We start from the raw sequence: 26,558 nt of genomic DNA on the forward strand, positions 1-26,558 counted from the left end.
ATACTATGCAGGAAAAAATACTAAAAGATTTATTTCTTATAAACATTAGTACTGACCAAATCAAAGAGGTGGAACAAAAAACAAGAAGACAAGATGCTTCGCCGGATTGGCATAAAATGCGGTCCTGCAGGATTACAGCCAGCATGTTTTACACAGTGAGCCATAGCACCCATATAGGAAAAAAGGCTATAATAGACAAAATTCTCTTGCCTAAGCCAGTGCACACAAGAGCGGTCACACATGGAAAAATACAGGAACCGCTCGCTATTCAAAAATATGAATCTGTATATGGGTTAGACGTGCAAAACTGTGGTTTGTTTATATCTCAAGAATATCCATTTCTTGCCGCCTCACCAGATGGCTTGATAGGAGAAGAGACTGTGCTGGAGGTAAAGTGCCCATATGCTGCACGATATTGCACAATAAATGAGGTGTCAGTACCATACCTTGAAAAGGTAAATGGTGATTTGTGCCTAAAAAAAAGACACCCTTACTATGCTCAAATCCAAGGGCAGCTTTTTTGCAGTGCAAGAAAGTATTGCAATTTTATTGTATATACTTTTAAGGACTTGAAAGTTTTATTTATAGAGCGGGATGATTCCTATATTAATGAGATGCTCTCAGGATTAATAAACTTTTATGTTCATGACCTCGAACCAGCTATAATGAACAAATATTTGTATAAGGATTATTTGTTGTTAATAAAAAAACATTAAAAAGTAATGTTATTTTATTTATTTTTCTTCATTATACATTCTCGAAAGTTGCAACACATAAAGCATACAAAAAATATTTTACTTGCTATTGGAATATAACTATGATCAAGTTCAGACTTTAATATTTTGTAGGTTTTTGTCAATCCAATAATCCTTTCTATATGGACACGTTTACTTGCAAGTTGTCTATCTTTTATGATTGTTAAACCTGGTAACTGTGATTTTCCTTTTAAAAAAGTAGGTATCTTTACAGTAATGTTTTTGTCTGCAAACATGTCTTGTACTGTAAATCCTCTATCTGCTAGTACACTGTCACCACTTTCACACTTGGACACTAGACCACTTCGTTCAACTGTCTGCCTGTCACTTATAGATCCAGCATATGCTTGTGAACAATACGATAGCAATCCACCTGGTGTTGCTCCTACTAACACTTTAAGAGTATTTGCATGTTTATAACTACTCCACGAAGCTTGCTGAGAAGTTGGATTTTTTGGTTTCTGAACAGCTATTTCAGTTCCATCTAATATAACTCTAACATTTTCATCATATTGTTTAAAATGTTGAGGCATGTAGTATTGGATCAATTCTTTACTGGGCCAGATATTTATTCTACTCCATAGTTGATGAATAAAATTTATCCATGTTATGAATATATTTGACACAGTTGTTTCACTAATATTAAAAAACCTGCTAAGTTCAAATATACATTTATTCTGCCGTAGTTTCATTAGAGTGAGGAAAAATTGGTCTTCAGTAGATAAGCTAGTTACATTGCTGCCAAAGTATCTAATCTTGGGTGCCATCGGGCTCAGTGTGGAGTAAACAAAATGGAATTTCTTGTATGTTTCAAAGCCAGTATAGAAAAGTATAGATTTGTCATCAAGTTTGTACCTGTTTATTGAACCATATACATGCTCATGATCTACTTGAGTGCTTTTTGACAAATATTCCGGACTTGTGTATGTATTTTGAACCGGTACTTTAATGTCCTCAGTAGTACATATTTCTTCTCGCCCTACACCTAGATTAATATGGCTCACTGATATAACTCACATGAGTCGTTGGAATATGCCGGGACAAGCCTTTACCCCAAAGGGTAGTCTCTTCATTTTATATAACCCCTTAGGGGTATTAATAGTTAGCAAATTCGCCGTCTCCTCATCTACCATAACCTGGGTGTACGCCCGTTCCAAATCTATCTTCGTAAATAAAACTCCCCCTTGTAATTCCGCAAAAGCTTCACTGAGAGTAGGTAAGGGGTAAGTGTCAGTATCCGTCACGGCATTCACTGTTGCCCTATAATCCCCGCACAGACGTACCTTGCCATCTTGCTTAAGTACTGGAACTATAGGTGTGGCCCATTCGGAATGTGACGTCGCCTCCAAAACGCCTTCGGCTTCTAGCCTATCCAACTCTTCGTAAATTCGGCCTTTTATTGCGAACGGCACCGGTCTGCTTTTAAAAAATACTGGCTTTGCCCCTTCTTTTGGCCTAATACACACGACAGGCCCCGTATATTTCCCTAATCCTTCCTGAAAAACTCCTGCATAGTGTTTCTGTATCTCTTTCAGTGTTGTGGCCAATTCCTCATTATCAACCTCTAAACTATGTACTCCTTGGACATGTATCCCTAGATCCCGGAACCAATTCCGACCAATCAAGCTTGGCCCGTTGCCCTTAGCCACAACTATGGATAAGTTTTTCTTCATCCCCTTATTCTGGACTAAAACTGTCACTTGACCCATTATACATAGTCTGTTCTCTGTCCATGTCTTTAAAGAAATCCCAACATCATCAAATACTGGGAGCGAGCCATGCCAAACTATCTTAGCGGTCTGCTCACTTATGAGACTGAAAGCGCACCCGGTGTCCACTTCCATATCTATCCTAACTCCATTCAGCATTATTTCCATCATAAATGCTGGTACTGCACTCTCTTGCCTCATATTATTAACTGCAATTTCTTCATATAATCCATTAAAATCTGATTTTGGTGTATTATTTCCTTTTAACTTCAAGTCACAAACCGCCTCAATATGGCCCGTCTTGCCACAGCCATGACATTTGGTCCATCTAAACCGGCAGTAGCCTCTATGGGGTCTACCACAACGTACACACGACATCCTTTCTGTCTGCCTTTCATTCCTTTTGTTAGTCAATTTATTTACTTCCATTGGTACTTCTAAATCACCAGAAACTTGACTAGAAGAAGCCGGAACAATAATACTTGAATCAATCCCTGCCGCCTCATGAGACAAAGCAATCTCACAAGCCTGATCAAATGTCAATGTACCCTGTTGTAACAACTTCTTCTGTACTTCTTTGTCCCTTATACCACACACTAAGCGATCCCGCAGTGTTCGATCCAAATCTTTAAAGTTACAGTCGATGCTCAATTTCCTCAATTGTGCTATGAAATCCCTAATCTTTTCCCCCTCCTCTTGATACTTAGTATGAAATTTATAAGACTGGATAATTTCATTTGGCTTCGGGTGGAAATGATTGTTCAACTTACTAACAATTGTTGTAAAGGTAACCTCACTTATTTGAGTTGGTGTTGTCAGTGATATAATAAGATCATACAAGTCGGGACCACACACAGCTAATAAATTAGCTTTCTTTTTACTGTCATCTTCAATCTCACCTGCCTGCAGACAGAAAGCAAACCTTTCTATGTAATTTTTCCAGTTACCATGTGCCACATCAAACTCCCCAAACTTGATGCCCATTTTGCACAGTGTTTCCTACTTTTATGCGTTTTTCACTCAAATCACACACTTTACACTGTAATTGCACACTATTGTCCTAGTTTTTCTCGTCGCCACTGATATAACTCACAGTTTAGGGTCCAAGCACATGCACTGGTCCAGGTTCGCGTTGACAGACTGGTTTTTCACAACTACCTCACTTTGTACACAACTGTCAAAACCTACCCTCATTGTCTATACATAACACTCACTATTGCTTCTGTGCTTGTTCCAAGTTCTTTTGCTTCTGTGCTCGTTTCGGGTTCTGTCTGTTTGTCATCTTTAAACAGTTTTCTGTGACTTATTTTTTCATAACGCTCCTGCCGTTTAAGCGCTTCTGGTGTTACTTGTTTTATTTTAGTAAAACAGAATATGGTTGGTACTGCAGTTTTTTTTAAGAACTTTGCAACTGGTTCATTGGCTGAAAATTAAAAAATAAACTTTAGAAAGTACAAATAGTATTAATACTGAGCCAGGTATGTATTAACTAGGACACATCACCTCATATCAGTTGTGTTGCTTAATTTCAAACTCAGGTAAATTCATTCTGCTCTAAGGTTGTTTATCTTTCAGATTATTATATTATTTTTTAAATAACCATTACAGCAGAATGGATTTACCTAAGTTTGAAGTTAAGCGACACAGTTTATGTTAGAAATCAAGACATTTATGCCGAACTTACTAGCATTTAAGTTAAATTGCATTTCATTTTGTGCTAATATAATATTCTATCCTATTCATTAATAATTTACTTACCTGTATATCTACTTTTTCCAAAATAATCATCTTCCTTAAAATGCATTGCACATAAGCGGGCTGAATCACTTGCCCTAAAGTTTTTAATACGCAGAGCAGTTTCCCAACGTTTTCTTCGTGTTGGGTCCTTGGGAAATAAATGAGCTCCTCTGTTTGTACAATTTGGCGCACTACATTGAGGCATTTTTGAGAAAATTGTACAAGTTTAGAATAACTTACAAAAAATGTATGTGGTTTGACAGTTCTTATGTCAAAGTGAGGTACAGTCGCTAATGCGCCACCTGGCGGGATAAAAAGTTAGTTTTTCTCCCATATTGGGATAATTTGTATAATTGAAAAAAAAAATATTATGGTCTGACCTGACACCAACCTCCCTTAGAAAATTTGTTTTATTTTTCCTTTTTCTGCTGACAAACTGGGCGTGATTGAGTAATTGAGTATAGCTGGCAAATCAAATTGTCAGTAACAGTAAAATGAAGAGTATCATTGTGTCTCTTACTTCTGTTATTATAATTAATAAATGAGCACAAGTTTTTTTTCTACTCATCATTCGCTTGCCCTTATCCCATTCATTTGGGGTCGGCCTTCAATCAACACGGAAGGGATGCGGCATTCGCACTATTTCCCCTCTGCCTAGGTACAAGATCAACTGATCTAGCGCGGGTAATAAAACTAGTTGCGCTCGGATTTTTAACTAGACCGAGTCCAGACGCGCGAGTGAACACAGCAGCAGAAAAAATGCCTAATTGCTCGGTTTTATGTTGTTAAAAGAGGTCGAGGACATCAAATTTACAAAAAGAAGGCGTTACATTTCACATGTAATATTTTTTTTACATGTCATACGTTTAATTACATTTAAACACAATTATTATATTTTAGTCTCATGTAATTGCTGGATTTATCGATTTTGCTCGTCCAGTACAAATTGTGGATCGGTCGAGCGACAAATCCGACTTCTCATCTCTCAGAATACAATAAAATTCTTCGACGTAAATGTGTTAGTGTGTGTGTGTGTTGTCACACTTGTGACTCGTCCGTACACAAAAAGAGATCGAGGTTTGCAAGATTTGTCTTTGACGTGTGTCATTTTCTATGTGTTTGTGTCGTCATTACAGATTGGATTTTGTATGTAAGTGTGTGATAAGTGCGACTGTGTGCACGTTCCCCCCCCCCCCGCGAAAAATGGCAGAATGATTTGAATGTCAAGATATCGCTTGGGCCTATCCCTTCCGACGTGTCAGAAGCCCGTGTTGATCGAAGGGGTCGGCGCAGCATGTTTTTTTCTTCCATACCTCTCTCTCGCCCGTCATCGTCATCTCATCATTCACTTGCGTTCGTTTCATATCATCTCTCACACAGTCCATCCACCTTTTCCTCGGTTTTCCTCTCTCGTTAATTCCCTCCACATTCATTCGTAATACTAATACCTTTCTCGTCACATGACTCAGTCCATTCATCTTTTCCTCGGTTTTCCTCTCCCGTTAATTCTCTCCACTTTCATCCCTCCGCAATCCGCATCACATGCCCATACCACGCTAGGCGATTCGCTCTTACTTTTTCTACTATGGGTGCAACTTTCAAGCTTCCTCTTATATACTCATTCCTTATATCCTATCCATTCTTATCACACCACACAACCATCTTAACATTCTCATTTCCACTACATGCAATCTCTTCTCATCCGTCACCTTTAGAGCCCAACACTCCATCCATACATGACGACAGGTCTTATGATGGTTTTATAAATCTTACCCCTCGTTTTCGAAAAATCAGTAGCTCACCAGCAAAAAGCAGTAGATCAGTAGATATACTTGGTCAACCAGATCTTGACAGTAGAAAAAGGCGGCAAATTTGAAAAATGTAGGCGCGAAGGGATATCGTCCCATAGAAAATTTGAATTTCGCGCCTTTTATTACTGTCAAGATTTGGTTGACCAGCTATATTTTTAAAATCAGATAGATTTACTGCTTAATCAGTAGATCTGGCAACACTGGATAGAGATAGGGTATAGGTTAAGGGTAGATCTTGGGTAGATAGATTATGCAGTAATATCCATAACAGACTACCGCACCGCATCGCGACCGTTGTGTACTACACCCATTAAGACCCCTCCACACTTGTGCGCGAATCTCGGTGCGAAGCCGCGAACGCGAGGAGTCGATTCTCGCAGACAGCGAAATCGACTCCACACTCGCGTTCACGGCTTCGCCCGCGATTCACGCATATAGTCTGGAGGGGGCTTAAAGGAGAACGAGCAAGATGGGTGTGGCGCACCAAGGTCGCGATGTGGTGCGATAGTCTATAAAGGCCCCAGAGGCCTACCGCGAACCACGTTCGACGTGTTACCTCCCTGTCACACTTACGTACGAATTTACAAGTGCGACAGAGAGGCAACACGTCGAACGTGGTTCGCGGTAGGCGCTCTGTACACAGTGGTGAAGGATGGGCCATCCCACGCCGACGCCATTGTGTACAAGGGCAATGGTATACAATGGCCATCAGTTGTCAGATTATTTTTACCAGTGACACGACGACTTTTGGATTGGCTTCATTTTCTTAAAAAGTAACCAAAATTAATAAAAAGTCAAACTTAAACAGCTCTATGACTCTTATTTATGGTAAAATATAGCCAGTGTTTATAAACTACTTTTACATACTTATTTTTGAGGATTTGTGGTTTTATGTCCCATTACCGGATCCACGTCCATTATAGGGTCCATTACTATAGGGACAAAGCTATTTGTTAGAATGAGATAACGATATTCATCTCTCATTCTGTGGTAGGTATAGCTGTGTCCCTACTTACGTACCTAAGTAAAACTTACAAGTGTAAATCCGGCCTAACTTTAACAGCCTGTAGCTCCTAAAGTATTGATCGTAAAGTAAAAAAACCGGCCAAGTGCGAGTCGGACTCGCGCACGGAGGGTTCCGCACCATCAACAAAAAATAGACCAAAACATGCAAAAAAACAAGCAAAAAAAACGGTCACCCATCCATGTACTGACTGACCCCACCCGACGTTGCTTAACTTCGGTCAAAAATCACGTTTGTTGTATGGGAGCCCCACTTACTTAAATCTTTATTTTATTCTGTTTTTAGTATTTGTTGTTATAGCGGCAACAGAAATACATCATCTGTGAAAATTTCAACTGTCTAGCTATCACGGTTCGTGAGATACAGCCTGGTGACAGACGGACGGACGGACGGACGGACGGACAGCGGAGTCTTAGTAATAGGATCCCGTTTTTACCCTTTGGGTACGGAACCCTAATAAACATAGGTAACCAAATTTGAAGGAAATTTTATGTTAAAACTTTTGTCCGAAGTTATTATAATGCTATTTAAAACCTTCGCGTTTTGAACACATATTAACTCACATTTATAGACGGGTCTAACGCGAAATTTATTCAATTACCTTTATATACCGACGTTTCGACACAGGTTTCACTGGTCATGGGTTTTTCATACACTTTTCGTCGGGTAGTTGCACAAATCTCTGTTTTGACATTTTGCTGGGACTGGGACATCAGTTGGCCGCGACCACAGAACAAGTAGAATGGCGATGCGAGCAGGGTATACGTGTCGCCGCCGGTTATGAGCAAACGCTCGCATGCTAATACTCGCCCGCGCTGACCGAAAAACGTAAACATGCCTTTTGCGCCACAATAATCTTCAGATTAAGAAGCCAGACATCAAATCTGTCTAAAGGAGGCGTATCCATTCACCACACACACAAGTTTTTACTACCGTTACGCGAGTGTTAGTAAATGTGGAGAGGAACGAGCGGCGACACCGGTTCCGCTACTAACTGCGCGCTATAGCCATTCTAACCTCTTTAATATGTTCTGTGGCCGCGACCATGACCAGTGAAACCTGTGTCGAAACGTCGGTATATAAAGGTAATTGAATAAATTTCGCGTTAGACCCGTCTATAAATGTGAGTTAATTATAATGCTAATCGTACAGATATTCGATATATGAGCAAAAATATGAAAAAAGGTACACTGAGAGAAAAACTAACAAAAATACACTTATAATTACAAAAATAAAACTTAATCCGGGGACAAGGAGAGTCAACTAATAGGAACAAATTGACTTTTGCAATTTCTATTAGTTGGATATACAACTTCTATATTTGTAATTTGAAGTATGCAAGAGTAATATCAGAAACTATGAAATTGTAATCACAAGTATGCATTTGTGATACCCGCAACTGCTGGTTTTGTTATTCCGAGAGGTGCTTTAGCAATATCGGAGGTGATGACGTCATGGGTGAAAACTAACCATTTTGTAATTCTGAGAGCGCTTTAGCAATATCGGAAGCGATGACGTCATGTGTGAAAACTAATCGTTTTGTAATTCTGAGAGTGCTTTAGCAATATCGGAAGTGATGACGTCATGGGTGAAAACTAACCGTTTTGTAATTCTGAGAGTGCTTTAGCAATATCGGAGGCGAAGACGTCACAGGTTTTACTAACTGTATTGCGATTCCAAGCTAGCTGTTGTTATTCTAGAGATAATGACGTCACAGGCAAAAACTAAACTGTTTGCAATTCCACCGCCCCAAGCACAGGTGCGCCGCGAGGGCATGTCGGGCGCGTGGTAACTACCCGTCTCTATTTCTGTCTGTATGAATAAAAATGCAATTGGTAGTATATCTCTGTGCTAATAGAGGCACTATAAAAGTTTGTCGAGATATTGTACCCATTCCTTTCTTAATCATACAGTCAGAAAGAGACTAGTAGTTATTACGCGCGCAACATGCTCTCGCGGCGCACCTGTGCTAGGGAGATAGGAATTGCAAACAGTTTAGATTTACCTATGATGTCATTATCACTAGAATAACAACAGCTAGCTCGAAATAGCAGAACAATATTGTATGTATCTTTAAAAAATATATTCGAGACCTGTGATGCTATCACCTCCACAATAATCAAGGGTTTTATAATGATTTAATAAGATTTTTAAATATTAAAAAAAAGGTAATTATAAACAGTGATAATTTTGGAATCACCGATCTGATATTTAATCTTATAGGTCTTTATAAAACCCGTAGTTTTAGTGGTAGGGTGAATTCTACTTAAAGAAGAGATAAATGTCATTATTTATTATGTAAACATACAGTCATACACACGTAGGAATACAGACATAGTTATTATAAACATTAATGATTATAGATTACACTAACTAAGACAACGGGTTTGGTGACTGTGGAGGCCGATGCGTGGGCGGCACCACCCCCCCCCCCCCAGAGAAAGCTCATGCCACCTGAGGTTTCAGTCCCGGTTTGCTTTCTGCGACACCTTCTGCTATCTAAAGCATTAAATCAGGCTTGGTCGCATATCCTTCTCCCCTCCACAACACGCTTGCGCCATCCATCACGGTCTTCAGCTAAGGCTTCCCAGGCATGGTGGTCGATTACAAATGCTGACATGTCATGTCTCGCTTAACACAGTCTTTAAAGCGCTGCATCGGTCTTCCAACGTTCCTTTTAGCATACGCAACTGCACCAAGCAAGACACGTCGAGGTCTAGAGGGTTCCCATCCGGTGCACATGCCCCAGACACCGCAAGCACAGCTGCCCAGTCTTGCCGCTCTTCTTAAACACACACAGTAGGTCGCGGGTTAATATGTTCATGGCGCACAATATATCCTAAATTTATTATTTAACTTCAGTATATTTTAAACAAAGAAGACACGAGACACGCCCGACACAGCACTAACTCTAACCAAATGAACGAACGAATACTAAGATGGCGCCGCGTTGTGTGCAGTGCTGCCAACATTATAAATGTAGGAATCAATGGCGTTTTGTTAATAGTAGTTTATGCAACAGTGATATAATAAGGGTTCTTAAAATTCAAGGGTCGAAGTTACAAAACGAGACGTAGTCGAGTTTTGTAAAAAAAGACCCGAGAATTTTAAGAACCAATTATGAGCTGTTGCATACATTACTTTTTCTATGACAGCTGCAGCAAAAAAAAAAAAAAGAGTTATTATTAAAAAAAAAGAGTTATTATTTAAAAAAAATTGAGTTATTATTTAAAAAAAAAAGAGTTATTATTGTAAATGAAAACATACCTCTTTCAATCAAGATGATCGGAACTTGTATCTTTAAAAAAAATAAAGCAGTTGTATTATACTCATAAGATGACTGCTAGCAGTCATCTTATGAGCCTATAGACAAAGCATTCAAATGACATTGCTTTAGATATCACTGTCAGTCATTTAATTGACACATTTAAGTGCTGGAGTAGAAAAAAATATTAAATTCATCCTTGAGTCAACTCTATTTTGTAATCACAGCAAAAGCTGTGTTAGAAAAGATAGGGTAATATTTATTTAGGTTTGCAATATTTATAAAACAAGGTCTCTGGAATAACATTATATCACTTGAAATAACAATTCAGTTGTTTAAATTGCGACATTACAAAGTAGATATACTTGTTGTGTTTATATTCTTTGTTGTATCAATCACTAAACTAGTTTTGTAATGCCTACACAACGAATGTTACTGATTTTAGTAAAATTTACTAACCTCATTTAGCAATTGCAGTCAAAATAAATGTAAACACAACAAATATTTTTTGTACGTATCAAAACGTTCGTTGTGTTGGTATTACAAAACTCGTTTGGTGATTGGTACAACAATGAACATAAACCCAACAAGTCTATCTACTAAATACCAGTAAACTTTGTAATGTCGCTATAGTAACAACTAAATAGTTATTTTAAATGTGGTAATGTTATTCCCGCGAACTAGTTTTTTAAATATTACAAAACTATGTAATTGAGACATTTACTAAAATCATAACTTGAAATCACAGATGCTTTTTCCAAAAATCGAAAACTTAATTTGTAAAATTCGGAGAACTTTAATAGTAATGAAAATGGATTGTAACAAATACTGAACTTTATTTAATGCTCCATTTACTAAAGTCTGTTTGTTGAAATTAGATTTAGGATTACTGAGGTGTTTGTAGAAATAAATAAATTTTACAGAAACAGTGAAACTTCCATAATTATAACTAAAACTTCATTTTTTCCGCCAGTACAGAACTGTTTTTTAATTCCTGGTGATGATTTTTCTCTCAGTGTACCTTCAACCCTTAATTAGACTTTTAGTAGCTATGTTTATCTGGACACTACAAGGATTACCTATAGCTACCGATTTTCAAAACTACACGAATTATTTCCGCAGATTTATCTAAGCAATTTGCTTGGGCTAAAAGGAAACATAAGAAAACGCGCTAATTGGAACAGAACAATTAGGTACCTACTGTTTATTTATAGTAATTTCTATTACTGGACACCGACATGGCGACTTCATTACCCACTGCCCTTACCGGGCTTTCGGCATGTTCATTATTTATTTTTGTTGTAATTAGGCAAATGAAAATACCAGCCGCGGCCGCGACAAGCCGCCGGGGCGGGTCGCTCCAAAACGAGTCTGCTATTGGTCGGAGCAGAGCCCGCCCCGAGCGCGGGCCAGCGCCCCTCCCGTCGCCGTCGCTACCACCCGCTTTCGTTTCGTTTCGCTCAGTCAGTCGCGATTGTTATCAGGTGCATGTTGGTTATTTTTTTATTCCGTGCTCCCGTGACCGGAGTGTAGTGACAGCAGTGTATGTGCGATGCCCGGACGGTGATCGAAGCATGGTGAATTACGTTAACCCGCTCGCCATGTACCAAGGCAAAGGCGGGCAGTACGGTGCGAGTGGCTGGTACGGTTGGCAACCACAGAACTTTGAGGAGCAGCAATGGTGCGCGTGGAACGGGGCGCCGGCCGGCGGTGAATGGGTGCCGGATCCTCACCATTTCCCTAAACGGGAACCGGCGGAACGAGAGATCGGGGAGATGCCGTCGCCGGCGAGAGGGGACCTCGCGAGCCCCGGCGAAGGCTCGCCTGGCTCGAGGCCCTCACAGCCGCCGGCCGCGCCAAGGTCTCCTTATGAGTGGATGAAAAAACCCAACTATCAGACACAAACGACGCCAGGTTTGTTTATTTATTACTTTCATCAACTCTAAACAAAAATAGGTAGGTGAGCATTTGAGAGAAGAAAAATAGGGTACTACCTAGGTATAATATTTATGACAGGTATTATGTATCTGAACTTGAACCCTACCCACCTGTTATGAAGGTGTGCACATATGGCATTGTACAGCGAAAAACGAAACTGGCTTTTGACATCTTATTATCTACTTCCCGTTTTACCTGTGCTGAACACGTATAAGTATCATTTATTTAGTATAAGTATAATTAGTACCTATTTAAAAAAACACATTAACTGATTTGCAAGACCGATGTGATCCCATAAGTGTACCGCGAACAATTAAAGTTTGTGCGGTACCCTAATAGTGTATATGTCGGCGGTCGGTAAGATCAGGCATATCGTGAAATTCCTAGGCATATCGTGAAACGTGAAAATCTTTGACCCGTTCCCTGAGTCGACGGAGCCCCGCTCCTATTTCTGGGCAGTTTGCCCTTCGGGCATCTAAAGCAACCTAACGAACCTATCCTACCTATATATTGGTTTAATGTCACTATCGTCAAAACATTACACAGGAACATTACGATCTGCCTGATCTTACGATCGGCCGCCGACATATAAGATAACACACCTAAAGAATCTGCCATAGACTATGGCCCATAGTCTACATACCTAGGTAGGTACTTCCTGTTTTACATTTTTCTTTTTGTTACATCTATATATTAGAGTTAGAGAATGACGCCTAGTTTCAACGACTACTATTGATGCTGCCTGTACTGTACCTAACCTATCTACGTACGTACCTACCTATATCGATCTAACGTCGGTTGCTAGGGGTAGATAGGTATGTCGTCATTCGTTTGTTTTGTATCTCCATCACAAATAGGTAGGTAAATACAATATATAGATGGTCAAGCAAATCTTGTCAGTAGAAAAAGGCGCCAAATCCAAATTTTCTATGGGACGATATCCCTTCGCGCCTACATTTTTCAGCCGCCTTTTTCTATTGACAAGATCTGCTTTACCATCTATACTCTATAGATACTTATCAGAGTAGGTTAAACATGGCGACCAAGCTGTAATGGCTCCTCTACACGATGGGCCAACGCCGGCCACTCCAAGGGACGCAGCCATGCGGTAGAATGAGATAGCAATATCACTTGCTCCCTCTAATGCATAAATGCGTCCCTTGGAGTGGCCGGCGTTGGCCCATCGTGTAGAGGAGTCATAAAAGCCTCAAATTTAGGCTCTAAATAAGTCTAATTGTGATCATATAAAAAACCCTAATTATGATCATGCTACCAATTTAATCGGCATTGCGCAAAAATTTAACAACAACACATAATAAATAAATATAATAGTGCCTATAGTTGGTCAAACCAATTTGTCAGTAAATAAGAACAAATAAAACTATACTCATCCTTTTCTTTTGGGTACTAGTACTTAGTGTAAGACAAAGATAGTATAATTCTCTCTGTCTATGTTTGAAATGAGACAGTCCTTTGATACACTATAGCTACCTACTATAACCGTACAGAAATTACACATCCCTTCCTACAAAACGGAAGTTCGACAGCGATTCAGGGACGAATCATGCTGTCCCTTTCTAATGGAACTATCCCTTTGTGTACCTACCTACACTAACTACTTTTATCTACTACTACTTTAATTTAACCCTATGGTGTTGGACTGTTGGATAGGTCTTTTTTTAAAACAAAAGGGTTTAAAATAACAATTTTTTGATAAAGTAAATATTTTCGGAAATAATCGCTCCGAAAGAAAACAATATGTGGGGAACACATCCCCTCTCTAACTTTTAACCGTGGGTCCAAAAATGCCAAAAAATATGAAAAAAATCTTAAAACAAAAGCTTAGCAAGCACTTTCAGTGAAAACTATAGCAATCATGATCGGTCCAGTTGTTTTTAATTATTGCAAAAAGTCTTCTCTTCTTAGAGTTCTTAGTAAAAAGACGTACAAAGCGCTGCGAAGGTAGGTAGGTACTCTCTTATGTTTATAATTAAATTAAATATCATTAATAAATTAATTAAATATAATAACTTACAATTGTCACATCCTCCTCGCGTTATCCCGGTTTTTTGCTATGGCTCATGGGACTTCATGGGAGCCTGGGATCCGCTTGGCGTACCAGGGAGCACTTAGGCGCAGGCCCGGGCATGCCGCGGCATGCCGCCGCCTACCGCCGCGTATACTCTATCAAAAGGGATTAGTGACGAGTGTGCAAGAGTTCTCCCTCGTGGTCCCGGCGCATGCCGGGGGATGCCGCCGCGGCGCCGCGTGTAGGTACTCTATCAAAAGGGATTAGTGACTAGTGTGCACGAGTTCTCCGCTTCTCCCCTGTCGTCCTGGCGCTACCCCGGCGCACACGGGAGGCCTCGGCGCATACCATGGGACGCCGTGGCATGCCGGCGCCTACCGCCGCGATAGGTGTCCTCTTAACATGCTCCTTGATGCCGCGGAGTAACAATTGTCCGTGATGCTCTGACGTCGCTCTCAGAGCATTCAAATTTATATCTGAATGTAATTGAAATAGAATATGCACCGTAACATCGGAGTACTTTGTCCCAAAGTCATGATACTTTTTACTTCTCGGTTGAGAGTTGAGACTTCAATTTAAATCGCACGATGACTCTTATAGGCATAGGTGTTTAATTGTGGATATGATCAACTCATGCACATACGTAAAATCTAATAAAGCAACCTCTAAGTTTTTTTTTCGCGAAGTTTGGGCTAAAGATGCACTTTGAGGCGCGTTTCTTTGGCCCTCGATTTTTCATTTAGTACCTATAACGTAACGGTTTGCAATAAAAGTACAAAGAAACCTGTTTAGATTGATTACACAATACACATATCAAAGAAAGACATAGTATCTTGGTTCATTTGTTTTTATTTCACTAAAAACCTTCAAACTAATCAATACAAAGTAATAAATGTATCAAACATAGCTTTTTTTAATTAAAAATATTGCCAAAACAATCAGAAAACCCTTCTAAACGTATCCATTATAATCATTAGAAGTACATAGTTAACATGTCTAACTAAAATTAACATAAAAAAATTGTTTTCTTATCAAATTATTTTACTAGATGACATCTGACACCTAGTTAACAGTCAACTTTAACAAATCATTATTTAAGATATCAGGCTTATGCAGTAGGTGTTCTTTATCTTCGTTTTCATTAATTCCATTACAAACCAGAGAATGTCTTTGAAACCTGAGCCAGTGGTTCATCCTGTGCTGGAATGTTATCATAGCTGTTCCTGGGATCGCGATTTATAAGCTGCGTCAATGATAAATTGTCTTCTTAGTTATCAGATTGATCTCGTGCCGTTATGAGAGCTTCAGTAGATGAAGCGAGACTTATATCTGCGTGACTGCTCTCTGTGAAGAAACTTTTACCCATGGGTCAAAGAAACCCGAAAACGACAGCCAAAAAATACTGTGATTTTAATATACCCCCTATGTTTGTGATTATTTCGCGAAAGTTCAAACACTCTGGATTCGGACCGCGGAAGGCGGAAGTCATACTCGTTGTCGTTGTTAAACATTATATAGCTTGTCTCTTTCTTTTTCGATGTGCGTTAGCGGGTAACATTCCATTTCTGACCGCAGCTGCACTACTGGTACTGAACGCGTCGGTGTTACTGACAATTTCCAAAGTAAAATGAACAGTAGTGCAGCTGCGGTTGGAAATGGACTGTCACCTTAACTGTACAATTTAAGCACTTCAGTTTTGGAACGCCTACCTATTTGGTTTGGAGTTAATATCTTTCGGTAACTTCGGTCTGGAATCTGTATAAATTCGTGATTACAAGTTACAAAATCCAGCACAAATTTGCATCTAGTCTGCCTTTAAACAAGTAATGTCTTGGGTTTGTAAAGTCAATACTAAAGTCACCTTCGCCAGCAAATATATTATTTTCACCTCAGCTGCTCGAACAAGGGTACTTTGCTACTTAAAAACAGTGAGCAAAATCGCATTTTGCTCACTGAGTGAGACAAAATGAGAAAAATGCGTTTTTGCTCACTCAGTGAGCAAAATGCGATTTTGCTCACTGTTTTTAAGTAGCAAAGTACCCTTGTTCGAGCTGCTGATGTGAAAACTTAATTGTTGGTATATCTTATAAAAAACATGAGTTAATAGGTAAGTGATGAAGAAGGAATAAATTTTTCGGGTTCTCTAATATGTTCTCACAGCTGAGGTGAAAAGTTTTATGAACTACGCGAGATCAAAGTTATTTACATCTCGTGCGCTTTTGAGTCCCTTACTACGCTCAAGATTCTAAATTATTAGTAGGTATAGAATCTTTCGCTTGCACGGGACTCAAAATAAGCACTCGAAGAAATATCAAACTTTGATCTCTTGTTGTACAAATAACTATTGTTTAAATGAGCCGCGGAAGACAAATTATGGTATGGACCCTTGCTTAGCAAGCAAATACCTTACACTAACTAACAAATAAATTAAACATGGGTATTTTCAGATAAAAATGGTTGAAGCGTTAACAAATTCTATGGATTGTTATGATCTGAAATAAATAATTATTTAATTTTATTTTGTTTAATGAATCGTTTAGTTTTTCGAAAGGATATTTTTAGTGTTCGACCGAAGTTTCGGTTTCGGCAAAAAAAAAACCGGTTTCGGTCGAGGTCGAGGATAATACTTTGCTCTTCACGTAGGTAAATATATAAGGCAGGTACGTATGTACCTACCTAACAAAAAATAAATTGGCGGCGGTAACACCTAGTAAACCTACACTATATACGTACCTACCAAAACTAATCTTAAGCTGGTAACAGACTACCGGACCGGACCGCGACCTTGGAGCGTCGCACTCATAAGTGAGAGCGAGAAACATATATCTCTTTCTCGCTCTCACTTATGGGTGCGACCCTCAAGGTCGCGGTCCGGTCCGATAGTCTGTTAGTACTATTAAGGCCATAACACACTATCGCACCGCATCGTGACCTTGGAGCGGTTCTAGGAATAGCTCGTACTGGCGTGGGCTTCCACACTATCGCACCGAACCGTCAAAACGGTGCGATCCTAGCTTATAGACTGCCGCACACGTGCGCCAGTGTTGCCATGTGTCCCATATTTCCGTGTTTTTCAACGAATTTTTGCAATGGAATCCTTTTAGATTTCATCATCATTCAATTTAAGAGCTGGGCTCTTGTCGGTGCAGCGTGATGAATTTGTCTCCACCTTGGTCGATCCGAAGCCAGCCCTTTAGCGTCCTCGTACGACACGGCCCCTACATGCTCCTGCACTTGGCTCATATAACTTTTTCTTGGTCTTCCCGTCCTTCTCCTTCCATTTATTTTCCCTTCTATGATGTTTAGATTTAATTTCAATCAATGCAGCTCCGCTTTTTTAGAGGTAGATGAACGGCCTGAGGTAATATAATGCACCCTTTTACATGAAAATCTTTAAAAATCTGCGTCTTTAAAGCACTGCTTCCGCATTTTTGTTATTTCATCAACTGGCTACATTGCCGTCCACTGTCATAATTTGAAAATTACAGCTGTCAAATGGTGCGATGCAGCGTACACACTAGGGAAATTGGTGCGGAGCGCACCAGTATTATTATTACTTGTCAGTTGGTGCGACATGCAAGCCCATCGCACCACTATTAATAGCACTGGCGGTAGAACGGGAAATTCAGTAAAATGCTGCAAATGGTGTTAAAGGTATGAAAATTGGCACGATTAATCTTTAGGACAGTTGAATCAATTTGACCCGAAGCACCAAAAAAAAAACGAGAGGAGTTATGACGTCATCTTTTTTTGTTAGGAAAAAAAATGTTTTGTTCAGCATCCTGTTGTGTGTGGTATTAAATGAAAGGGCATTCTGAGCTGGTTCTAAAAATAAATATATCACATCATTACATTTGAGTCACTTGTTTTAAATTAAAATAAAAATATTTTTCTAAACATACCAAGTTTGGGCTCCTCCAGATACGATACCGTTGAATTATTTTATGTAAAATATACCTCAAATGATACTTAATATCCTCATATCTAACCACAAAAAAGCAATTTTGAAAATATTTAAATTTTTAAGTAAGAAATAGTTCTGATGAGTGGGGGGTGGAGAACTCGGGGAAAGGGGGGGCGTTAAAGGTGAGTTTTTTTCAGTTATTCTTACATAGATAATTTTTACTACGACTTATAGATTCCGAGATATAAGCGACTTTCTGGAAAAACCGTTATAAAGTAATTTTATGCATTCTATTTAAATATTTCATTGAGAGATTCATAGATCACATTTTGTAAAATTGAAAAATTAAAAAAAGTTACTAAATGTAAATATTTTTAAAATTGCTTTTTTGCTGTTAGATATGAGGATATTAAGTATCATTTGAGGTATATTTTACAAATAATAATTTAACGGTATCGTATCTGGAGCAGCCCAAACTTGGTATGTTTTGAAAATTGTTTTTATTTTAATTTAAAACAAGTGACTCAAATGTAATGATGTGATATATTTTTAGAACCAGCTCAGAATGCCCTTTCATTTAATACCACAGACGACAGGATTCTGAACAAAATATTTTTTTTTTACATACAAAAAAAAAGATGACGTCGTAACTCCTATCGTTTTTTTTGTTGGTGCTTCGGGTCAATTGATTCAACTATCCTAAAGATCAATCGTGCCAATTTTCATACCTTTAACACCATTTGCAACGTTTTTTGGCCAACCGCCAGGACTATAATAATAATTATAGCTGGTCAACCAAATCCCTTCCCCCCTTATCCCTTCGTGCCTACATTTTTCAAATTTGCCGCCTTTTTCTACTGTCAAGATCTGGTTGACCAAGTATATGTGCGATGGAAGCTTACACACTATCGATACGTACGCCGCACCGCACCAAGGTCGCGGTCCGGTGCGATAATGTGTTACTCGTAAGGAGCTCGTTTGCAGAATTTATATAAAGTACATATTTAATTTATACCTACTCTTTAGGAATTAGGTAGGTACCTATCTGCTAGTCGGTAGATTTTACTAAACTCAAAATGGTGTTATCGTCCGTGGGCTTATAAATACAGAACTTTTACTAAACCTTCCACCAAATAAATCAACAATTAAACTGTCACAGCAAACAAATTTGTTTTCCCCGCCCGGGCCATTTTGTCAAGCCGCCGCAATTATCACTGAGTATAACATTAGATGTTATTTTGCGTTTACTGGAACGGCTCCATGTTAACGCGTGCCCTGGGAGATGGAGCGAATGTGCAATTAATCCCGGGCAAGCGGGGAGCGCCGCGACAATCACGCCCAACGGCGCCCCGGGGAGACGGACAAGTTAAATCTTTGCCAACCGACGCCGCGCCGGCCCCGCGTACTCGTAATTGCACTTTGTTTCAAGTTGGTGCAGCGATGCGACAAACTTAATTTAACTTCGACTTGCGGTATTGCAAATAGGTTGTATTGCGGTCAAAAGTAAACGGTGGCTTTTGTAAGTTTTTACAGTTTTATACAGGGATCGGAACCGGTTTTTTGCAAAAACTTAGAAATAAGCATATTTTTCGAATTATTTTATACTAGAAATGTAGGACTCAGTTGTGTTTTTAGGTTACGACTTCGTATTATTAGATTGCTCAATTAGAAATGAAGTAATTAGCAAAGAACGAAAAAATACCGTTTCCGTTCCCATACAAAAAATACCGGTATCCGATCCCTGGTTTTATAGAAACTGTAAGAAGTGTTCAAAGAGTACGAAAAAAAAAACTTTATTGATAAAAAGCAAAACGTGTGCGTGTGTCATTTAATTTATAACTAAACAGCTTAGCTACACAGAGTAGGTACTAATCGCAAAGACAGTATTGAATGAATGAGTGAATGGGACTTAAGATCACGACATTAAGCTAAAAAGAAACTTTCAACAAACTTTTTGGTCTGATCTTGCAGTAAAATTGGCGGTTCAACTTGTTATCGTACGAAAAAAGAATAGGTACCTACCTACTACATATAATAAATACGTAAACTCCCTGAAGACATGATTTTGTTTTAGTGTGTGTGACTTCAATTCTAGTGCCATACTTATACCATACCTACTTCTGGTCTCGCACATCGATCATTATCGCTGATTTAGTTAGACGGCGCGCGAACTCGTATGCGATTTTAGTTACATTGCGGACCACTGAGGTTACAACAATTCAGCCGACCGATCAAACGACGCAATGTAATGAAACTCGCATGCGAGTTCTCGCACCGGCACCGTCTAAATGAGCCCTTACTCAAGCAAACTGAAGTCATCGTCAAATTGACTGTAAATCGGCTTGGTGCTTGGTTAAATATTAACTTGTTATTTTCTAAGCAAAATTTTCTTGTTAACATTGTGTAATAGGTAAATCTAGCTGTGCCAATTACGCGAAAAGCAATTATTAATTAGATAAAACCGCATATACACAGTTACTAAGTAAAGCATAGATGATCTAGCGATTTCAACACAATGTAGTATTTACCTGTCTAATTTACCTAAGATATTTGTTCGCCGTATCCACATTGTTATTGTTACATTCTTACCTAACCTGCCCCGCGAGATCCAGTTATCTTCGCATGTTTGCACAACCCGGGCGGCTTTTTGGAAATAAATCTCCATTTGTCGACATTCAGTCGCGGCGGGGGTGACTGTTTACCGTCCCATTTCACGCTCTAGTCGCTCGATCATCGCATTACGCCTGTCATCGATTCTAAAGATGAATGGGGCTTAAGAAAAATGGCTGGAGAGTGTTGAAAGCTTTTACTTACTGTCGCCGCTGCGGTTACGCCTCCATGGGGCGTCTGCAAAAAATAAGCGAACAGTAGGCGGATTATTGTGTATTATTGTTTAGTTCGGAACTAATCGTTGAACGTCTTGTTTTGTGGGTTGTCATTTGTAATTTAGCTGTGCATGATGATGATTGATGTAAGTTCGTTATTTCTAACGCTGTGGACTCTTTTGCCTCTGTATTTAAATGAAAACATTTCGGGCAACAGATCAATAGATTCAATTTAGATTCATCATCTGCCTGCGCTGTTTCCCATCGTTTGGGTCTGAGGGCTTACCGCGAAAAAAGGAAAATTCTTTATTCGCCTCTCTGTCTCTATCTATCTACCAGGGTGCCCCTTAATACGACTAACATTATTTGTTATAATATGAATTCGCATAAGTGATTTGGCATAACATAATTGTGACGTCCCACGGGTAAAGGTACCTTATGGCCGTTGGCGCTTACGCTATTATTAACGCCGCTCCGCCGCCGCGCGCTATTATTATTGCGGCGCTATGCGACGTAAGCGCCAAGTGCCATAAGGTACCTTTGGCCGTGGAACGTCACAATTGTGCATAACGTAGAACAGGCATAATAATAAAAAAGCCTAACGCTTATTGCACATACTAATGAATCTGCATAATTGAAATATGCATAACATTATTAACTATAACTTTAATTGTCATAAAATGAATTAGCATATATGTACTTGTAAAGTTAGCATTCGATGTTAGGTATTTTTTTCTAAATAAAATAAATAAAACAATATTATATTGTGTTGTGGGTACTCAGACAACGATATATACAATCAAAATAATCAACATTTATTATTTGAATAATTTACATTTTCGGTAGGTACCTATAACTAGTAAATAGAACCTATATTTAAAACTAGCTGTTGCCCGCGACTTCGTACGCGTGGATTTGTATATTGGTGGTTATATATTCTACATTAGCTTAGAACATTATGCAGCAAAAGATAGCAGTAGGGACGGTTAATCATTTGTTAAGTATTATACAACTTAATTATTAGATTTGTCTTTCACAACCTGGCTACGAAGTTTAAAGCCCCAAACTGAATAAAATTGTTCTCGATAATAAGTAATCCCTCTCAACCCCCAGAAGATTTTCAAGTCCACTATTTAATAAAACCTACTACGTAACTACCTATTTACGAAGCTTGAAGTTCCTAGCTTAAAATAAAATTTAAACAATCTTTCAACCCCTTTTTAACTTTAACCCTTAAAGGGACGAATTGAAAAAAAACGCTGAAATTACTTTTCTTAAGTTCTAATAATATGGCTTTATACAAAGATTCAAGTCCCGCACTCTCAAAAATATTTGATCTGCATACAAACTTTCAACCCCTTTTGCACCACCTTGGGGGATGAATTTTTAAAAATGCTGTAATTATTTTTCTTGAATTCTAATAATAAGACTTTATACAGAGATTCAAGTCCCGCACTCTTAAAAACATTTGATCTCCATACAAACTTTCAACCCCTTTTTCACCACCTTGAGGGATGAATTTTAAAAAACGCTGAAATTATTTTTCTTGAGTTCTAATAATATGGCTTTATACAAAGATTCAAGTCCCGCACTTTTAAAAATATTTGATCTCCATACAAACTTTCAACCCCTTTTTAACCACCTTAGGGGATGAATTTTTAAAAACGCTGAAATTATTTTTCTTGAGTTCTAATAATACGGCTTTATACAAAGATTCAAGTCCCGCACGTTCAAAAATATTTGATCTCCATACAAACTTTCAACCCCTTTTTCACCACCTTGGTGGGTGAAATTTTAAAAACGCTGAAATTATTTTTCTTGAGTTCTAATAATACGACTTTATACAAAGATTCAAGTCCCACACTCACAAAAATATTTGATCTCCATACAAACATTCAACCCCTTTTTCACCACCTTGGGGGATGAATTTTCGAAAACGCTGAAATTAGTTTTCTTATTTTTTTATATAATATATTTTCACAAAGTTTCAAATTCCTAGCTTAAAATATATCTTGAACCCCATACAACCTTTCATCCCCTTTTTAACCCTTTTAAGGGATTAATTTTTAAAAACGCTGAAATTACTTTTCTTGAGTTCTAATAATATGGCTTTATACAAAGACTCAAGTCCCGCACCCTCAATAATATTTGATCTCCGTACAAACTTTCAACCCCTTTTTCACCACCTCGGGGGATGAATTTTTAAAAACGCTGAAATTAGTTTTCTTGTTTTTTAATTTAATACCTTTTCGCAAAGTTTCAAGGTCCTAGCTTAAAATAAAATTTGCACCCCAAGACAAAGTTTCATCCCCTTTTTTACCCCCTTAGGGGTTGAATTTCCTAAAACGTCGCAATTACTTTGTTTTGTAATCGGCTATTATGCCTTTCTAAGAAGTTTCAACGCATTTGTAATGGATTCAAACTTTCAACCCCTTTTTAACCCTGTTAGGGGATGAATTTTTAAAAACGCTGAAATTACTTTTCCTGTCTTATAATAATATACCCATATACAAAGTTTCAAGTCCCACACTCACAAAAATATTTGATCTCCATACAAACTTTCAACCCCTTTTTCACCACCTTAGGGGATGAATTTTCGAAAACGCTGAAATTAGTTTTCTTGTTTTTTAATATAATACATTTTGACAAAGTTTCAAATTCCTAGCTTAAACTAAAACTTGAACCCCATACAACCTTTCATCCCCTTTTTAACCCCCTTAGGGGTTGAATTTTTCAAAATCGCTTCTTATCTCTTGTACACTTTACAAATGCAACCTCGTGTCCAAATTTCAACTTTCTAGCTTTTGTAGTTTCGGCTCTGCGTTGATGAATCAGTCAGTCAGTCAGTCAGTCAGTCAGGATACTTGCATTTATATATATAGATAATCATCATGTATTTTATTAGAAAAAATTACATTTTCAGTACCTATAGGCTACTATTTTAATTTACCTATAAATTGGTAGGATGAGAAAAAGTCTGTCTGCCTAAACTAAATTTAAATTGGTTGCAATGGCTTCCAAATATCGTTTTTTAGGGATGTAAGAATCTTATTGCTGTAAGTCGACATATTTGCGTTTTTCTTTGTGCTGGTGGACATCCATTAAGCAGTTTTTGAATTTCCATTGATGTGTACTTCATCTCTTGAATTATAATTGTTTTTCTCAAACATGCACTGAAATGTCGTCGCTCCGGGCGTTATATCAGGCTTCGAAGTATCACGTTTAGGGCGGAGCAACTCCAGAGAACTGTAAAGGAATTTCATACGAAATTGAAGGCCTAGGCCGGGAAGTAATTTTTTTTTAAATTCTAATGTAAACATGGAGTCTGTGTCCATAAACAGGCTAAACAGCCGAATTATATTTTTTTTTTATATTTTTAGTGAATGAATGGTTATCGGACCAAAATATCCGTGTTAACGCCTGTTATACACGAACGTACTGATATTAAGAATACGAATCTGTATGATTCAATGTGTTGATGAATAAATTTAAAATTTTGTCTATACGTAATTCATCAGAGACCATAGACAATATTTAAAATCCTCTGCATTTATTTTATTTATAGAAATTGAGATTCTTATTATCAGATTGTGTATAATGACCCTAATAAGGTCTATTCGAACACACGCAAAATACGGACGACTTCCGTAAAAAAAAAACAATTATGGCGGGATTGGAAGGAAAATTAAAAAACTTTTGTTGTGAAGTTAGATTTTTATTATAAAGATTATAAATTTGTTTTTTTTTTTTTGAGTGGTGTATTTTTTTATTTCATTGCATGTTTGAGAAAAGCACTATACATGCCTAGCCGTGAAAAGGTCTTGCCGGCTTCGTATCACTATCCGGCCTCCCTACGGTCGGCCGGCTATACCTACTCACCCGGCAAGCCCTTCTTTCCCGGCGTCTGCAGTAATGTACTATTATAATTTTTATTAAATATATGTGACCTCCCACGGGTAATAAAGGTACCTTATGGCCGTTGGCGCTTACGCTATTATTAACGCCGCTCCGCCGCCGCGCGCTATTATTATTGCGGCGCTATGCGACGTAAGCGCCAAGTGCCATAAGGTACCTTTTGCTGTGGAACGTCACATAATTTATACCATTAAGTAACTATGCTAAGTAATGTTATGCTTATTACATTTATCCCAAGTCATCGTTAGGACAATAAACGTTATGCGCATATTGCGCATTAACATTATGCGTACTCCGTTGTGCGGAATAAGGTTATGCGATGTAAAATTTATGCGTAACTTTCGTTATGCCAATTCAAGTTAGGAGAATGGTTAGGAGTATTAAGTTAATTCGAGCGACAGGAAGGCAGATAACGAAATTTTGATTTTCGTTTTTCGCGGTAGACCCTCTGGTTTGGGGTTGACTCTATTTTATCTATTTGTTTGTCTGTTTTCTCCTTTCTGAGCGATTATGTGAGGTCAGGCTAATTGGCGTGAAGACTAACATGTTACAAAACTATTACCAGTAATTTTATTCTAGAAATTCTAGACTAGTATTTTTTATACAATTTTTTTAAGTATGTTTGACGATTTTTTTGTGAAATTCTTAGTGTTAAATTTGATCTGTATAATAATCCAATGTTATTATGGAATAATATTAACATCAATAAATTGCTCTGATAATTAGATTAAGATAATTAGGGCGAGCGAAGCGAGCCCTATCACTATTCGACAAACTATGCATTTTTGTGGTACACTTTACGGAAAAACTACTGCACTGTTAGGTTTGAGATTTAACATAGTAAGTTAAATTCATGTCTAGATGTGTTATCAAACATAAAAATATCATTTTATAAACCTAAAAAAATAAAATAATGTAATAACACTTTGTATTACTACTAGCGCCATCTGTTGGCAAAATTATGAATTGGCATTCGTGCTAATGTTAACTATTTATTTCTCTAACAGATGGCGTTTGTAGTAAATAAATAAATATTGGACATTCTTATACAAATTGACTAAGCCCTAGAAAAGCTCAAGAAGATTTGTGTTGTGGGTACTCAGACAACGATACTTATGTGGTGTTTTCAATTTCAATAATGTTGATGGCGCTTACGCCATTAACAACGATGAATACAAAAGTGGGTTAACATTTTGGATTCAGACCCACCTCGCTTCGCTTGGTTTGATTCCCAATTTAGCAATTAAGTTTCTGTGAATACCTACTAGAATAATCAACCTTGCTGTATATTCACTGCGGAGGTCAATTCACTCGTATGTTTTGTGACGCTGATGAACTCTTAAGTTGTGAAGGAAATGTTTTGGAAAAGAAACACATGTAGTGCGGTGGGACCATGGTAAAAATGACTCAGTCATGTTGTGTTAGCAAACTTAAATCGGGTATTTTCAGTTCGAGAAACAGTTTTGGCGCCATTCATTTATTACGTAAGACGATTTTGAGGTGAAGGGGGGTCGAACATATCTTATTGAAGTGAAAACTTCTTTAGCGGCGCTGTGCACTTTTTGTGATGGGGAAAAATTTTTACTCGCGAGAGCGTAAGACGTAACCCTCTCTTTCTACCGCGCGGCGAAAATGTATGCCTGAGC

General features: G+C 38.3%; 1 protein-coding gene across 1 annotated transcript in view; it reads left to right on the top strand.

The window, feature by feature from the left end:
• Positions 1-11,766: 11,766 nt before the first annotated feature.
• LOC134662357 (homeobox protein CDX-1) overlaps positions 11,767-26,558 on the top strand; it is a 30,145-nt gene continuing 15,353 nt past the window's right edge. Inside the window, exon 1 of the mRNA XM_063518559.1 lies at positions 11,767-12,215. Coding sequence (XP_063374629.1) covers positions 11,876-12,215 — 340 coding nt within the window. The 5' untranslated portion in view covers positions 11,767-11,875. The remainder of the gene's footprint in view (positions 12,216-26,558) is intronic.

The sequence above is a fragment of the Cydia amplana genome, chromosome 3, assembly GCF_948474715.1.
Source record: "Cydia amplana chromosome 3, ilCydAmpl1.1, whole genome shotgun sequence".
NCBI lineage: Eukaryota > Metazoa > Arthropoda > Insecta > Lepidoptera > Tortricidae > Cydia > Cydia amplana.